Source organism: Pongo pygmaeus, chromosome 7, assembly GCF_028885625.2.
Source record: "Pongo pygmaeus isolate AG05252 chromosome 7, NHGRI_mPonPyg2-v2.0_pri, whole genome shotgun sequence".
Lineage (NCBI taxonomy): Eukaryota > Metazoa > Chordata > Mammalia > Primates > Hominidae > Pongo > Pongo pygmaeus.
Genome location: NC_072380.2, coordinates 119,863,228 through 119,881,940, shown reverse-complemented (window position 1 = coordinate 119,881,940; position 18,713 = coordinate 119,863,228). Strand labels below are relative to the sequence as shown.

The window sequence follows — 18,713 nt, the reverse complement described above, 5'->3', positions numbered from 1 at the left end:
GTGTTAATAAGTATTAGGAAGCTAGGCCTTTGTAACAAATTCCTATTATTATTTTTTTTTTACTGGCCAATGCCATCTCTCACATCCATGCCCACTGAGGCAGTTTAATCCCGTTCTTTCCATTTGAAGCTTGTTATTTTATTTTTCAATTTAGGTATATTTATGATTTTTCTTATTTAATCCTCAAACAATACTATGATACAGGTGCATTATTCTTCGCTTTTTCTAGATGCAGAAGCTAAAGCACAGAGAGGGAAAGCAACTTACTCAAAGTCACACAGCTAGCCAGTTGCCGCCTTAGGGCTATCAGAGTCCAAACCTTATTATTCTTTCTCAAACACTGCTTCTCATATGCTGCTTCTCACGTAAATGTAAATCAGAACTTGGAAAAAGCAATAATATGATGGCTAGTATTAGCTGTTCATTGTCTTCTTATTGATAACTGTATATGCAGTTACACCAGAGAATTCATACTTCTAATAGATTCTCAAACTGCTTCTTCCAACCTACCCACATCGAAGTATAAGTATCTGACATTTACATGGCACCTTACACCTGACCAAGCATTTTGACATGTATTATTTCATTTGATCATTACAAGAAACTTTTGAGATGTTTAGGACAGGTACAATTAGCCTGATAGCTTTACTGATGAGAAATATTTATCTCACAGAAGTAAAAGACCTTAGAGTTCATATGGCTGACAAGGGGCGGGGGGGGGGGAAGCACTCAGGTTCCCTGCTGACACATTCTGGGAGCTCTCCACAGCACCATGTTAAAAATAGCTCTTCATGCCACAAGATTCCACCTGCCTGTGGGAATTCACCAAGACCTTTCCCCCACTTTGGAAGAAGTCAAGTAGATTGCAAAGATTCTCTATTTTTGATATGAGAAATTCTTACAGCTGGGAAGATAGGCATTGTGTGGATTAGCTCAATCCTAGACAAGCTGGGTAAGCGTCATGTAACTGTATGTCTTCTGGGAAATTACTTATATTCTTTGACTCTTCCTTTTTTACAGAAAAAAAATGGTGAGAATTAAGAAAAAAGCAAATGTATAATTTCCTTTTATAATGGTGGTTTTCCAGCAAACTCACTAGACTTTTTAATATAACACATCTCATATTAAACACATCTCTGTGACATGAGAACCCTTGGTTTTAAGAAGTCAAGGATGCAAAGGCCTCAATGAGATCCTAGAATCTATCAGGTTTGGGCTTCATGGTTTCCTGAAGATAATGATGATGATACAATTTTAATATTAAAGCTATGAATTCTGAGAACAGCCAGCCCTGGGTGGGAATGCACATCAGGACAGAAAAAAAGGCTGATGAAGTATGTATTTCTCCAAGACATGTTTGCACTAAGTAATTCTGAATTTAGTAAGAAGTCCTTGAAACTGTATTTCTTCTCTATGAGAATATGGAATAAAAGTGTCATGTATTTTATAAACTTTGAGTATATTTTTTACAATCTTGTAGAGAATATTTCCACTTTAACAGCTACTAATTATAATGATATCTGTTTTTATACTTGTTTTTCTCACTTGCCAGGGACTAAGCAAAAACTGCATCTTTTTCATATTGATGTATTCATGGCACGATGCCTGTTAGCATAGGACACATACAAAACTTACTGAGTAAATGTTCATTGAAATGTGTTTATATAAGAAAGTATGTGAAAATGTATAATACATAGGCACATCTACATATGTGTATGTATCTGTGTGTCTTTGCTAATATTTATTTATTTATTTATTTATTATTTATTTATTTTGAAACGGAATCTCACTCTTGACATCCAGGCCGGAGTGCAGTGGTGCCATCTCAGCTCATTGATCTGCCTCCAGAGTTCAAGCGATTCACCTGCCTCAGCCTTCTGAGTAGCTGGGATTACAGGTGTCTGCCACCACACCTGGCTAAGTTTTGTATTTTTAGTAGAGACAGGGTTTCACCATGTTGGCCAGGCTGGTCTTGAACTCCTGACCTCAGGTGATCTGCCTGTCTTGGCCTTCCAAAATGCTGGGATTACAGGTATGAGCCACCGCGCCCAGCCTGTCTTTGCTGATATTTAAACTACCATTCTGTGTTTCTATGCATACTTAATAAGATACGGCATTTTCAAGGGGAAACATTTACTGTCTATTACTCCATCCCATATATATATTCTATATTGATATATAACATATACATATATTCTATAGGTATAGATATAGATACACAGATACATATGCATATATATATTCTATATTTATAGATGGATCTATATATATTATATATATATTCCAATTTAAGATTCTATACAAATATATATATATCTGCAAATTTTCTTTAAGCATAACTTTGCTTTTAACAACTAAAACATTTTTGAGATAAAATTATTCCAGCTCAGGAGGTTCAATTTACAGTACAACATGTTTTAGTTTAGTAAAGAAGAAAACACTATTTCCCAAAGAAAAATGGCTTGTTTGAATATTGATTGGATTTTGTTGGTAAACTTTAAAAAAAGTCATAATATTAGAGCTCATTCTATGAGAATATGCTCTAATATTATGTGCATATAATAATGTTAGAATCCATATTTGCTTGATATTTGTGCTTATTTGAAGGAATTATGGTGTAATGAACAGGAGAACAAACATGATACTAATCCATACGCATGTGAAGATGATGTCTCTGTTTTGGTTGAGTAAATGAAAGAAAATGCTAATGCTTTTCAGCAAGGAAAATTAATGCGGCCATAAATAGTGTGTCACTCTGGAGCTGAGGAAAGAATAAGTCAACTTGTCATATAAAATTATTATGTTTCATATTTATGCTGGGCTTACAAAGGCCTCAAATGTCTTACCACATGTTGATTCAATCATTCTTTCAGTATTTCTAAGCGTGAGAGTGGTGAGGGGGACTTTTCATTGTATTTTTAAAAGTACAACAAGTATATGAAGACTTTTTTACTGCCTGATGGTGATCATCAAACGTTAGGTGCCTTCATTTCCCCCTTACTGATGGCAACTCAAATGCCATTAGGATCTGGGCAACTGACAATAGCTAAAAGGGCCAGAAGTTTTATATCCAAGAGAGGTGTGGGCTGTGGATAACTAGAGATTACATACTCTTGTTAAAGGCTTGAAACCATATTTTAAAAATAATGTGCTAGTCAAAGAAAACACTTTGGCTGTTTGAACTTGGGCAGCAAAGGGCCTGTTTGTAATTCTTGCCCTAACCAAGAACATGGAGCTGAATAAAGCGGAAAGAGAGTGACCCGGGCATCAAAGAGACTTGAGTCTGAATATCGACTGCAACATTTGGGCTCTGTAGTCCTAATCATGTTACTGAACTTCTCATCACTTCTGCCACCTCATTGGTCTGAGATGGTAACCATACCTATTTCAAAGGGCTGCTGTGAGAAATAATTAAAGGAAGAACCTCAAGACCTCACCTCATTGGCTGATCCACCAGAAGTACTCAAAAAACAAAGGCTATTGTTACAGGCTTTGCACACAGCCCTTTCCCCTTGGTAAAGACCTACTTGCGGCTGTTTTTGCTCTTTTGTTTATTTCTTCTTATTTGTTTGTTTTCTTGACTTCTTATGAAATCAGAAAATTAGGGGTGGCAGGTAGGGAGTAAGACTAGAGAAGGAAAACCGGCTGAGCCAGTGGGGAATGTCTATGGAGGGCAGCAGAGTTTTCCAGAATTGCTCCAACCAGGCCACCACTAAATTCTGCCAGACATTTGTAAGTTTCCTACTAAGAATGAATGCATTCCAAGCACATTTCTTTCTTTATCTAGTTCTTTATTTTATTTCTGGATATAAAATTAAATTCGCATTTTCTAAAGAAAGGAGAAAACCAACCAAACCATTTCAAGAAGAAAATAAAATTCACCTGTATTCCCGTCAGCCAGAGATTGGCACTGTTAACAATTCAGTGTTTCTTTTCTTTTTCAAATGCATACAAATTTGTGTCTGAATATACTTACCATAATTGAGAACATGCTAAATATATCATTTTGTGTACTGTGTATTATGCTGAACAGAAATGGTTTTTTTGTTTGTTTGTTTGTAAGCCATGGAAAGCTAGTCTATTTAAGCCACTTTGCACTTTAAAATCAAGACTATCTTGTCTATTCAATGGAATGCTGCTAGGAAGTTGGGAGAGCTGTCTTTATAATTGTGGTAATGGTTATTTTAAACTCTTAATGTAGTAATTTATGTTTGAGAATAACTATAGAATCAATTTTTAGTTCTGGTAACATGTTTCCTTTCTTTCTCAACCCCCTAATTGCTCTCTCTGGGAAATAACTATTTGCCAAATATAAAAATTATTCATTCAGATTCTTAAGATATAGTATTTAAATAGGAGAAGATTCATTACACAGCTTTCCTTCAGATCCTTAGAGAAGAGACCCTGGGGGCTTCGTGAGAGTCTGAGAAACAATTTGTTCCTTCTTGTGTTTGAGCTAGAACTCAGGGTAACAGGAATTTGAAAGACATTGTATTCCTCTCTTTAGAGTAAGTCAGGCGTTGGGATATGAGAATGTTTTATTAGCAGTTAGAATTACTAAATCTAACTCAGTCCTGTAATTATAGTGAAACAATACTGTTAACATATCTAAGTCTCAAAAACATAATATTGATTTAAAAATAAGAGAATGAAGAAATCATGCAATAAGGTAACATTTGTGTACATCATGAAAATGTACCAGACAGTATATTATTTTGAATATAAACCTACAGAGAAAAAGCCCACATCAACTTCAGAATAAAGGTTATATTCTGATTGTGGGACCTTGATTTTATATGTAGTAATTTATTTCTTACTAAAAATGAAAATATCCAAAATAAATATGTCAAAGTGTGACGTCTGTTAAGTAGGTATGGCAGCTTTCTGGTCTCTATTATCCACATTTCATGATCGTAAGAACCCAGGATTTAGACTTTCCAGTAAATTAGCCCAGGCTTCTTTCAGTTAATGAATATATAAAGTATCCAGTTCTCCCAGCTTGTTGGGGATGGGGACTAAATCAGGAGGAACACTGGGAGGTGATTTACAGCTGCCAAAACTAGATTAATGAGTCTTTAAAACTGACTTTTACAAAATTCCTCTGGCAATACGTGTAGTCACGAGAGCAGGTATTTTTGCAGTTACTCATGCTTCATTTCATTCTCTTGTGGTGTATGGTTAATTCTCAGAGAAGCCAGTTCATTGTAATGTTAATTTGGTCTCTCATCCAATAGCACTTGGGATGTAACAAGCATCACCAGGGCACCAAAATGGCCTTTGTGAAAGATGAAACAATGCCCACTGTCTCTAGTCCTTTGATCAAAGGGAGAAAAAAAAATAGGGATTTTATTGCATTTATAAGATGTCAGCAATCATTATTCCTTTCTTATGTTTGAATGACTTTTTCTATCCGAATAATTCTTCCAGTACTTGGACTGAGGGTAATTTAAATAAGAACTACTCAACAAATATTATTCAGAAAAAAATTAGTTGGACCTCACACATAATGCTTTGGAATGTTTATTATAAAATGACATTGACAGTTTTATGCCTGTACAAACTTACTATATGTTCCATTGAGTAATCTCATATTGTGGGAGAAAACACACGCATACACATATATATGCATACACTTTTATCATTTATTTTACTTTAAGCAGATGAAAGAAAATTAATTTTAAAAATCCATAAACAAGATATTTCAGAAGAGAAAGACAACCAACAAAGCAGCTTCATTGTAAGCAAGAAAAGACGTAGCACAAATGAAAGGGTAATAACAGCCTAAAAAGTCAGAGTGTTGAATAGTGAGGGATTTTATTGAAAGAGATTTGATTTTAAGTGTTAATACCTTCCAATTTCATACAAAATACCAGAGTAAAGTGATGGCAATTTTCTGCCTAGTCATAGTATTCCTAAAAAATCGACAAATCCCCTAATTATTAAGACTTTCAAACTTCTGTTCCTGAGTATCTTATATCATCTGCTGAGTACTTAATTTTCATGATCTGTCCTGTAATGTTTCATTGAATGCAGAAGATTTCCTTTAAAAGATCATCATTATAAGCTATGTGTTTGCATCGCTGCCATTTGTCAGAGGAGAAAAAAGTGTGGTTTGCAGAAAATGTTTCTTAGAAGAATTATCTGGTGGAGAGCCTTTTACCCCATCAATCCCCCCAACCTACTAGCTGCTGGGGTGGTCTCTAGTTCAAATGTCAAAGCTTTCTCTTTTTAAGTGAAACAGAATGTATTTTGTGTAGCATGCAGGGGGTTAAATTGCATTTCAGATAAGCAAGAAACTAAAAAGCATTACAGCAAAGGGAGACATGTTTGCAATTTTGTTTGAAACAGTATCTTGTTTAGTTAAAAAAAATCCCTCTTATTGTTATAAAAACAATGCATACCAAGTTGCTTTGTAATTCTTTCATTCTTCTGTCATCTAAGTATAAATTTAGAATTTGGGAAAAAGATTTCTGTGTTGTTAGGCAGAATACTGGAGCTGTCCATGACAGATTAATGGGCATTTTCTGAGGTGATTAAATTTTACATCAAATACACCTCATTCAAAGGTGAGTGATGCATTGGTTATTTTAAGTGGGTCTTTAAGAAAATAAACTGCAATGAAATGAAAACAACTACAAAGTATGAATGTAGAACTGGACACATGTAGGTTGGGAATAGGGAAATATATGTGTGTACAAGAGCATAATTGTGCAAATGTATTTGTGTATATGTTTGTATATATGTACATACAACATATTTTCTTATATATGTTATTAAATGGGTAAATCTTATGCTTACTGTGTCTGAAAATATGGTAAAGTGCACAGAAATTATCTGTCTTTGCCTTCTACATGAATCTCATATTAAAAGTCTGATGCTGTGCCCTTGCCCCATGTGTGTGGTATGGCATCAGTGGCATGCTGTTGCTTCTGACTGATTTATCTCTTGATTTCCCAAGAAGCACATTTCAGGAGGTAGGCTGGAGAGTCATCTTGCCTAAGCAAGCACAGCTCCTTGCATGCTGTCAAAGTCTTCCCAGTGTCCTTTCTTGTTCCCTAGCCCTCAATTTTTCCAGGCTGTATTTTTTCAGATATAAGCTCTAACTCTGTTGCCTAGGCTGGAATGCAGTGTCATGCCCCTAAGGCCAATTTTTTTTATATTAAGGGAGACAGAAGAAATGTATGCCCTCCCTTCTATATTCCTTTGGGACTGCCTCTGGAAAGACTTTTAGATTCCCTCATTGAGAGGATTTGTTCCTTTCTTTATTCTACTCATCAGGCAGGCAGGAAGGCAAGCAGGACATTGATACCTTCAGTCTAGCATTTGTAGCATGTTTATGTTATAATCAGTCTCAATGAACAGCATTAAGTTTTACTTCTTTTGTTTTTATGTATGGAGCAATGATTAAGACATGGTTAGTTTTCAATGTGTTTCATCAATTTTACTTGATTTCAACAATGACTCATAGTCGAGATGTTTGGGAATAGCGAAGTAGAAAGACATAGTGAGACAAGATGGGTTTATGTGGTCCACAAAGTGAGGATATTTGTCTTCAGAGCTATGTACATCATTTATGCTGGTTCCTTTGCCATTCAAAAGGGGATCATTGATAATTGCTAATATGATATTTCTTACTTAGAGAAACAAATGGAACTAGGCTAAGCTCACAATGGGAGACTCACTATTTTCATACACAAATTCATTTATGCATTAAATTATTTATCAAAATGGTATTGAGACCCCACAATGTGCCAGGCAGTGAAAGGAAGTGATACCAGGTTGAACCAGGTAGTGCTTGTGCTTAAGGAACTTGTACTGGGATGGTGAGCAAAGCTATTATGAAAAACAGAGGCACAGTGTGCTCCAGAAGTAGAAAGGAAGGGTGGTGAATAAGGCTATTATGAAAAACAGAGGTACAGGTGCTCTAGAAATAGAAAGGAGGGGTATTACAGAGAGAAGATTGATGAGAGGCTTCCTAGAGGAGGAAAAGCTTGAACTGAGTTTTGGAAAATAGGACCTAGTCCAAGAAAAGGGAGAATAAAGGGGGAAAAGAAGCATTCCAGTCAAAGCAAAGTCATATGCAAAGACATGAGTCAAAAAGAGTGTTTGCTTAGTGAAATGAAAATACTGTGGTCATTTGGTGTGTCTGGAGCATAAAGTACATGTAGGGTGGGAGGGTCGGGGTCCAGATTGTTAAGAATCATCTATGACGAATACAGTGTTGTGACATTATCTGCAGGTAGTAGAAGCTACTGAAAGAGTTTGAACAGTGACATGACAAAGCCAAATCTGTGCTTTAGATTGATCCCACTGGCTATGGCATGGATGATGGATTGGAGGAGGCAAGTCTGGAGTCAGGAGACCAGTTATGGCGCCTTTAACAAATCCAGAAGAAAAATGATGAGAGTCTGACCTTAGTCAGTGACTGTGAGGATAAAGTGATATTGGTAGGGAGAGAGGGAAGCAGGAGAGGGTTGGACCTAGGCAGCCTTCAAGAGACAGCAGCGGGCGGGACACAGTGGCTCACGCCTATAATCCCAGCACTTTGAGAGGCTCAGGTGGGTGGATCACCTGAGGTCAGGACTTTGAGACCAGCCTGGCCAACATGGCAAAACCCTGTCTCTACTAAAAATACAAAAATTAGCTAGGCGTGGTGGCATGTGCCTAGCTACTCGGGAGGCCGAGGCAGGAAACTGCTTGAACCCGAGAGGCGAAGGTTGCAGCGAGCTGTGATCGCCCCACTGCACTCCAGCCTGGGTGACAAAGTGAGACTCCCTCTCAAAAAAAAAAAAAAAAAAAAAAAAAAAGCAACACCATCTGGTGTGGATTTAATGTAGAAAAAGAAGGAAAAGACTAATCAAGGTGATTCTCTGTGGCTTGGATGAACAGATAGGTGGTAATGGTGCCATTCACTGTGATAAAAATCAAAGACAGAAAGCCAAGTTGTGTTGGAGAAAGACAAGGAATATATTTGGGACAGAATGGTGCCTGGGGATTAAGCGATTCAGAGATTCTAGCTCTTTATCTTAAAACAGATGTGCCTGCTATGGAGACATGATCCAGTCCAGGGCTTTGCTATTGTTTCTAGTATCATTGTTTTTTTACTGCCATTAAGGATATGTATGTTATATTTTATAGATATATACATTCAGATTTCAATTTTCTGTAATAAATTAAAATTCAAACCTCATAGACTCTTGTACTTTATAAAGGAAGTTTTAAATCAAGGAGTTTGAGAGCTTCGTGAGTCATTAGAAATGATCGAATCCAGCCCTTTATTTCATAGATGAAGAACTTAAACCCAAAGTGTTTAAGTGATTTCTCCAAATTCATGGAGTATATCAATGATAGTACCTGGATTAAAATCCAGATATCCTGACTCCTGGCTGAATGTGCTTTTTATATGCCATGTGCCTTTTGAAAAAAGGTAAAGGGAAAAATTAAGCAGACATACAAATATGCTTGAGGTTCCATGACTGACATTTTACTAGTATGAGAAGGTAGGTGTAGAAGAGAGATGCCAGGTTAGTAAAATGTGTTTTGGCACAGGAGACAGTTGCTTATACAAAGAGAGAATGACTTTCCTGGGTCCTGGCCCAACTCTGGGGGCAATGTAAATGACTTTGGCAACTTTCAGCAGCCACAAAAATGTGGTCCCACAAGAATCTTTACCAAAAAAAGCAATGGCAGGAGAATTTGTTCCTATGGGATTTTCTGGGTTGCCCTTGATAGCTTCTACATATGCCTCACTGGGATGTTGCTACTATTCCTTTGGAGGCTGAGTAACAAACATCCACTCACATTATTAACATCAGTATCTGAGAACATCTCCCTATCAAGCAGAAGGAATATTTACAGAAAGAAACATAGTCAGAGGCAGACTCCATTCACCAACTCTATTGAAATGACTCATTCACATGTTTCTATTTCATGCTAGACTCAACTCTTTCTACCTGTAGCATTTGGCACCAGGCTTAGTAAACAGCACACACTTACCACATATATGCTAAGACTAAACTGAACTGACATGGGCGGTGATAAGCCTGAACTAATTTTAGAATTTGGTTCTGTTTTTTGCCATGTGTGAGGTGATGCATCTGAAGAAAAAAAATCAAGGGGTTGCTGAGGCTCAATGACCAGGGGGCAGCTGATGGGTATCAATGGTAGGAAGCAAGAACAGAGTCCAGCAAAGAAAGTCAAGACCCCTAAAATGGATGGAGCATGAGTTGGCGAAAGGGAGATCCAAATCAGGAATCAGCAAAGGCAAAGCAAGTAGCAGGAACCAGGGAATTGGGAAACAAATGTGGGGTGGGTCTAAGGTACCGACGGCCATTGTTGTTGGCTCAGCCTAGTGATGTGAGCCTGGGTTTCCCACACACAGAGGGGCCACGACCTGACATCTGACATTGATTAGCTGTTTCACCTTGCTTTCTATAACCTCTCTGAACCTCAGTCACCACATCTATAAAACGAGATCCTTGGAGCTCATAATATTTAATGTCTCTTTCAGCTCTCTTGTACTAATGGTTTTCTTTCTTCCATAAATAGTAAATATTCTTTCAGATATCAAAATGAGAAATGGGATCCATGGCATGTATATAAGTACAGAAACCATTTTAAATGTTAGCTAAATAGATCTATTGTCTAGAAAGACAATTATATTTCTCCATTTCATAAAAGAAATAGTATATTGGGAGATCTAATAATAGAAATCCCTGAAAATAATATATTTGGCTTCAGCTATCTTTTTTTAATAAGACCATAAACCTAGATATAGTTGCATTTTCAATATGGCCATTGATTTATGGAACAATGAGATTAGATAAAACTATCAACATTTAAGGCATTTTTTGCATTGTTTTACCTTTTTATTGCTTTCCCATATTTACCCTTTTGCTTTATTTCATGGTTGTTTTGCCATAACTGAGTAATACCATATGCACCAACATCCAATGAGGATCCATTTAATCTGTACCATATTTTAAGTGAACAATGCCTTTGTCAATTTTTATAGGGTTTAAAATGTTACTTTCTTAAGAATTACATGGAGAAATTATATTCTTTGTGCTTTAAGATATGCTCTGGTTTAAGAGACCCCTTGAAGTGGTTTCTTGAAGTGAAATGATACAGAATGCATTTCACATACAAGACATGTCATAATCTCACACAGATTTTGGTTCTCATGAAACTGAAGCCCCCAAGGGTTTTGAGAGTCTAGTAAAAGCTCTCCCAAAATTCTCTCTCATGATGGAGAATGATAGCATCAGTTCTCTCCTGGTCATTGGGCAAAAGACAGGGGCATGCGATTTATGATAGAACTACAAATTGCTGATTATATTACCTTCTTAAAAATGTGTTTTCTTTGCCTACTTAATACTAAGACTTTTCATACAGTTGACTGGATATTTGCTTTCTCACCATGGGTAACATTTCCTAAGATATTACAGCCATCAATCAATATGCAAATGTATAAATTAAAAAACGGTCAATCTTTGAACAAGTTTCACCTCATCATTTCTGTAACTTTCATTTTTACATATTTTGTGCATGAATATTGTGTGTTATCAGAATTTGTTTTTAACATTGGTAACAATATGCTTGTGTTTGATGAGTGACATTCTTTCAGAATGGAGCACAAGCTACTGGGCAATCTAGCCTCAAAGCAACATACCAGCTCTGCCAAAAACCCACTGTATGATCATAGACAATTTACTTAACTTCCCTGAGCCTCTGTTTAGACATCAGTGAAATGAGGAAAATAATACTTACAGTACCTGGATTGTTCTAAAGATTCAATGAACTGCATATTTGTAAAAGCTGGTACATATCTAGCCTTTGTAGAGGCTTTGTGTATTATTGTTATTCCCTTTGTTGTATTTTACAATGGTTGGCAAGAAAATAGAATGAGCAGAACAAAATAAACTTATGTTACTAAGAAAAAAAGGTAAGAACTAATGGGAGGACTTTTAATGATTCCATTCTATTAAAAGTACTGGCAAAGTAAACTTTCCACATACCTGGCCCTAGGGCTTCTCATCCCACCTCAAATTAACTTGGTCCCCACTATAGTGAAACCAAGTGAAAGTAATCACCCTCTAATGATGCATGATTTTCTCAAAGGAATCAATATTATAAATATTATCATATATTGTATATGTTATAATATATTATAATAATGAACGTGCAATAGCTGACTAAAATTGAAATTATCAGTCAACCAATCATCCAGCCAACCAGTCCAATAACAGAACACTTCCCACAACTCTGAGGCTAGTAGAACATCAGAAGATAGAGTTGAGATTTTTCTTTGATGTCTGGCTTTTCTTTGATTTCTATGAAGTCACTGAAGGCCTCAGATTTCTAAACTATGAAATGGAATCAATTCTCTCCTTGCAAGTTTGGTATAAGGATCAAGTCAGACAATGTGTACAAAAGCTATGCAAATATTAAATCACTTTACAAATGCAACTTTTTTTTTGCTTGAAAGTAATCATTTATTGTTTGTCATTTCATTTCAAATCACATTCTCTTTCTAGTATTTTGGCCAATAACTTATAAAACTCTGGCATGGCAGTCAAATAATTTTATTCAGGTTGAGAGACTCCTACATTATAACTCATTAGCTCTTGTGGTCAGCAACTTCTAAGCTTAAAATTCACATCTTAGATGTTTATAAAATATTGAACCTTGAGGTAGCTGTCATTTTCTGTAAACATATTTTAAAATCAGTAGGGAATATATGAAGACAATCAAATTTGTTACAAATCTTTTCTGAACCTGGCTGCTATGGCACATCAAAATGGATTTCACAGTTATACATCTACACAGGAATGTTTAGAGATAAGATGAAAGCAGTCCTCCTTATTAATCACACATTGTATATTTGACTTCTGCCTCCTGCTCCAGCCTTTAAATCAACTACATCTGGTTCTTGCTACTTAAGTGTGCCATTAGATTTTGCATTAAAAGGCAGTTACTCCTGGAGAAAGCAGCCCCATTTGATTAAAAAATAATTAACTAGAGCTATATTCATGCTACTCATCATAGCAGCCTAAATGATCATTTTATGCTAGGTTGGAGACTTACTTTATATCTACAACAGGGTCAGCAGAACTGAGAGGCACTTTATGGTTGTGATGAATGCTAGCATGAAATAGTTATTTTGCTTTGCTGGTGTTAACTTTTATAGTTAAAAAAAGCACAATAGTACAGAATGGTCAACAGCTGATACAAAGAGACTGAACCTTGATGTAGCCACCTATGCTGAGGGTGTCCTCCCTGTGAAGACTAGGGTACATGATTGTTATTACACCTGGAGCAAGTCAAACTCTGGGAACAGACTACTGCTAACCAACTGTGTAAGAAATTGATGTACAATTATCAAGCAGATCTTGTATTGGAGCTCACTGATTAGTGAACTCTCTCAGGAGGAAAATTTGCATAGAAAGCCAGATTTCTTGATAAGCAGGGAATCTGATATTTCAAAGTAAATTTGATGGTTTAAATCAGTATTACTCAATGACATTGCTGTCATTTAGGAAACATGGTAAGAAGTTTGCACCAGAATATAAACTAGAGCATCACTTTCTTCAATGAGAAAGTCTTGCATGTGTGTTTGTATATATATACATCAGGTGAATGAACTAAACAGTGTGCTTAGTGACCTAGATAATTTACATCCTGGTGCAAACTCCTCATTTCATGGCTGACTGTTCACAAGCAGGTCTCATACAGGCAGTTGTTCTATGGACTACACTTTGAGATGCACTGATTCTTTACCTGAATAAGAATTACACTGGGAAGCTTTATAAAATATACAGTTTCCCAGTACATGCCCTTAAAGATTTCTGGTGTGTTGTACCTCCACCTGCATTTTAAAATTCTCCCCATGTAGTTTTGATGAACACTCAAGCTTTAAGAGCTATATAATAAAATGCATAGCATAACAAAGCAGTGCTAGGCTAAATAGGTTAGAGGTTAACAACATGGGTTTTGGAGCTGTGGGTTGAATTCTTTCTTGTTCTTGAGCAAGTTGTTTGGGGGTTTCTGAGCCTCAATAGTCTCATCTATAAAGCAGCTATAACATATATAGTTGTGAAGTTTAAGTGTGATTATAAAAGGAAAACACGTAGCTCAGTGCCTGTTGCATAGTAGGCAATGATAACTGTCAGCTATAAATGATAGCTATTATCTTTATAATGGAGACTTATCTGTAATTTTTTAAGATACTTACACTCATGTATAACCTCAAATTCCTGGGAAAAGTAAGGAATATTCTCTTAACGTTTTCCTGCCTAAAATTTCTTCTGCTAAACATTGATCAAAAGTAACAATCCAAAATCTTGGTTGTAAGTGTTAAAAATCGAAATCAATGTGATTGAAGGGGAAAAAAGGTTGGCTGCTCAATGGGAGACTGTTAGATCACGCAACTTACAACTAGCTAAAAATATAGCTAGGTCTAGGTGCTCAAAAGGCATCACCTGACTCTGTGTCTATCTATCTATGCATCCAAGTATCTATCTATAGATCTATCTATCTATCTATCTAATCTCCTTATCTAACATCTATCTGAGTCGGCTTCATTCTTGGGCTGACTCTGGTTTTGTGGTGGCAAAATCGGGCATCAATTGTATTGGGCATATGTCACCAGCTTATTAACCACAGAGGAAAACAAACTTATTTTGTAAATGAGTTTGATAAAATTTCAGAACTGAGGCTAATGGCCTTGCTTGTGATGTCTTTCCATTCTTGAACAATTCACACCTATGAAGTAAGAGCAGAACGTTCTGGCTTGACAAGTTAGAACCTGTACTCATTTGTGATGCTGGGTGGGACAACTCTACCTGAAACATTTGTTCTGAAGGGCAAAAAAGATAACTTCCCAAAAGAAAGTTAAGGAATGCTATTAGGAAAAAGGGAACATAGTATGTGGAATCCAAAATGACAAATTTTTATTACTCTGTCCTGCCCTCTTTTTCTCTACCGGCCTCTTGTTGTTTAAATATGTTAGTTCAATTGGAATAAAGTCAAGTTTGGCCTACAGGCCTTACATTTTGATAATTTTCAGAGATTTATTCTAATATATTTTGTATTTGTTTTATAATAAACTTTTATAGGTTGATATTTTTTCCCTCCTATGTCTAATTTGGGGGAAAGAAAGAATGAAGGGGAATTATCTTATATTGACCAAGAATGAATTTAGAATGTATTAATAATAATAAGAGTTTGATTGGAAACCATTTTTGTTAGCATGGGACAGATTTGTGTTTGATAAATAGAAATAAGCAAGGGATGATGTTAGCAAGTGAGCTGCCAAAGCTTTACAAAGGGGAATTTACATTTAGACTATATTTATTACATGATAATAATTTTACGATGGATTATGAAATAGTGGATGTATTATGGTTCACTAAATCAGTAAAAATCACGTAGCTGTTAATGATTTGGAACTCGGCTTGTGAAGCACGACTTGTCATAGCTATCAAGTGGTTGAAAATGTTAGTATGAGAGTTAAGGACTTCAGTGCTCAAGTCCAAGTCTTGCTGTTTTTGTGGTGTGTGGCCTTGGACCTGACTTCTCTGGGATGCAATTTCCCTATATGCGTAATTGAATAATAAAATGTAGTCACCACACAGTGGTGGAGGAATTAAATGCACTGACAGGGAAGTGCGGGTTTCCTTTGTATTTTTCAAACAATGCATATGTTCAGCTTTATTTTCCCAGGTACCTAATAGGCTCCCCTTGCAGTAAGTCACTTAATGATTCTCCATGGTCCCTATGGCACCATTTATTTTGGCACTATACTGTTCTCTAAGATGGCACCATAAAGGACTAAATATTACCCAAAGCAAGAAGGGTAAATACTGCTATATGGCTTGTACTTTCAGTACCTATTTTTGAGCTTGCAAAGGAGCATGGAGAATGATTATAGCTAGCTCTCAGGCTTTGCAGCTCATTTCATATATCATTGCCTATATTTTAATATTCCTTTAAAGGTTTTTGTTTTGGACATCATCCTTCCTCCCACTCTTTATCCCATTACCCCAAAGCAGCGTGATCTTTTATTTATCATTACAAAAATGGAAGCAGGAGGCTGAATTTTTCTGAGATAAGTGGTCAGTATGGTGTAACGGAAAAACCAGAGCACCAAGAATTAGATTTAAATTAGTATGTGAATTTGGCTGCATTCTTGCTGGACAACCTTGGGTTTATCAATAGCCCTCTCTGATTCTATTTTTTCATCTATAAAATAAACAAAACAATAAAGCTGTCTGTGATACATCTTTGCTATAAAAGCTAAATGGATAATGTCAACAATGGGAAAGTGTGATCCAAGTGCAAATTATCATTATGATTGTGATGATTATAAATATATGTATCAGTATATTAGGAATTTGTTGACAACTGGATTCCTGTGTGCTCTGCTCCCATTTCTCCAACTCCCAGAGATGCAGAGGATCCCCACCAGATGGCTGATTTGCCAGCTGTGTCTTGTTTTGTCATTGTAAATATTACATGCCCCAACTGAGAGGCTTTGCTTATAATGTAATATGTTTTGTTCTTTATCTCTTGCAGCTTGAGAATTACATTGTGGAAAATATGAAGTCGGAGATGGCCCAGATACAGCAGAATGCAGTTCAGAACCACACGGCTACCATGCTGGAGATAGGAACCAGCCTCCTGTCTCAGACTGCAGAGCAGACCAGAAAGCTGACAGATGTTGAGACCCAGGTACACCCCCAGGGCCAGAGTCCACAGACTCAACCAGGAAAATTTTTTTTTTCTTTAGCTTGTTCCATAAACACAGAGCACATTTCAGCACTGTGATTAGGGAAACATACATTTTTGTTTATTGGTAATAACAACAATGACTGTCTGACATGCTATGCGTGTTTCTTTTGATCTAATGAGGGTTGGTATATTTAGCTTTGCATATGTTTGCAAAAACAGGGCCAGCAAAGGACCTCATCAATGTTTAAATTCAAATAAGTACTGCAGCTACCAACTGTGATATGATATGTGTCAAACAAAGTAAACATTTGGGTCAGATTGGTGTCTTTGTTGTGCATTTTTGACCTGTTTTGTTTTGTCTCTGGTAATGCTGTAGCCATAAGGGCACCTGCAGATGGTTTGTGCATTCAGCAGATAGAAAGGACAATCCCAAATGAAGTTATGAGGAATATGTGTGTATATACATATATCTACCTATTAGGGCCAATGACGTACTTATTTGAGCACCAATGAGTAAAAACTAGGGATGCCCTTTGATCACCATTGTCACAAACACCCCATCATAGTTTACTGGCAAACAGCAAATATCATTTTTGATGACTATCATTTTGGTGACTGTCATTTTTAATTGTCTCTTGGTTCCCTTTTAGCCATGAAAATCATTATTCCAGTTACCATTCTGAAACCCAAGGGATGATTCTATCCCAACGTAGTTGATTTCTGATGTGAAAGCTGAAATATATGCGTTCAAAAATAAGGTGCAACATGATTTCATTTTATTTCATTTGTGATATTGGCATCACAGATAGATTGGTATTTAAAGAAAAATAGCAATGATAATTGATACAGATAAAACCTTTTACGTAACACAACTTCCCCTGCACAAATGGTTTTTATGAAAATCACTTAGAGCAGATAGATCTTTTAGCTAGAAATCACTAGCTTGAGTGATTTCTCACATTCATGCAGCCAGTGTATAAAATCTGGGATTCAAACTCCAGGGTACTCATTTCTTTTCTATCTCCCTTGATTAGTAACACTAAAAATTAACTAATTGAATAAGAACTTAAGTATTGACTACATTGGAGCAATGATTCACATGAGCTTTGGAAAATACTTTTTGCTGCCCATCAGCATCAGATGAACATGGGAGATGGATGGAACTACATATTGTCCCTGAAAATTACAAGACTTTGTCTAATCATTCATTGTCACAGTAAGTTGGATAATATATGCACATTAGTTCCTTGTGGTATAAATAATGTGACTGTATTATTTATTTTATTTTATTAGAACAGAATGTTCACCCTCTCCTACAAAATATTCTCATATGTTCAAAAACAAATACACAATATATCCTACTTAATTGCATATTTGAAATTTGTATAAGTTACTATTATAATAACTTTTATGGAACACATGGCAGGGTCTTGTTTAATTTTTTTATCCCCTAAAACACTGTGTCTTGGGTTGTTTTTTGATCTCTTTCTACCTAGGAGTTGGAGTTTTGGGAAAAAAAATGTCCCATTGTTAGCATGTTGATCTCCAAACTGTTAAGATGCGTGCTGTGTAAGGTATTGAGAGATAAATTGTTCTGCATCCTTAAAGCCAGAAGATGTGTACTTTATTGAAAATGGTACATAAAATTCAATGAAAAAGAATAACTACTCCCTATATGAAGCAGCCAAAACTTACTATTAAAGACCAATGAAAGTTTATTAGATACAGCGAGAACAATTTTAAGATAGCTGAAACCCAGAAAACATTTCCAAAATCACAAATCCATCACAAGTAGCAATGAGAGGGAAGTAGAAAAGGATGACAATGGCTCAAATTATACCCTATCTTAAGAAATGACACCTACATGTTTTTTTCACTTTCATTTTCATGTCTTCCAATTGCTTATGCTATTTGTAGCTGTGATGCTTCAAACCCGTTACATGTAAATGTATACCCTCGTGCTACTTATTTGAACTATTGCA

General features: G+C 36.1%; 1 protein-coding gene across 2 annotated transcripts in view; it reads left to right on the top strand.

Annotated features, from left to right (window-relative positions):
* ANGPT1 (angiopoietin 1) overlaps positions 1-18,713 on the top strand; it is a 247,010-nt gene that overhangs the window by 133,875 nt on the left and 94,422 nt on the right. For both annotated transcript variants that reach the window (XM_054499250.2, XM_054499249.2), the window contains exon 2: positions 16,576-16,731. In XM_054499250.2, the coding sequence (XP_054355225.1) occupies positions 16,576-16,731 (156 nt within the window). The remainder of the gene's footprint in view (positions 1-16,575; positions 16,732-18,713) is intronic.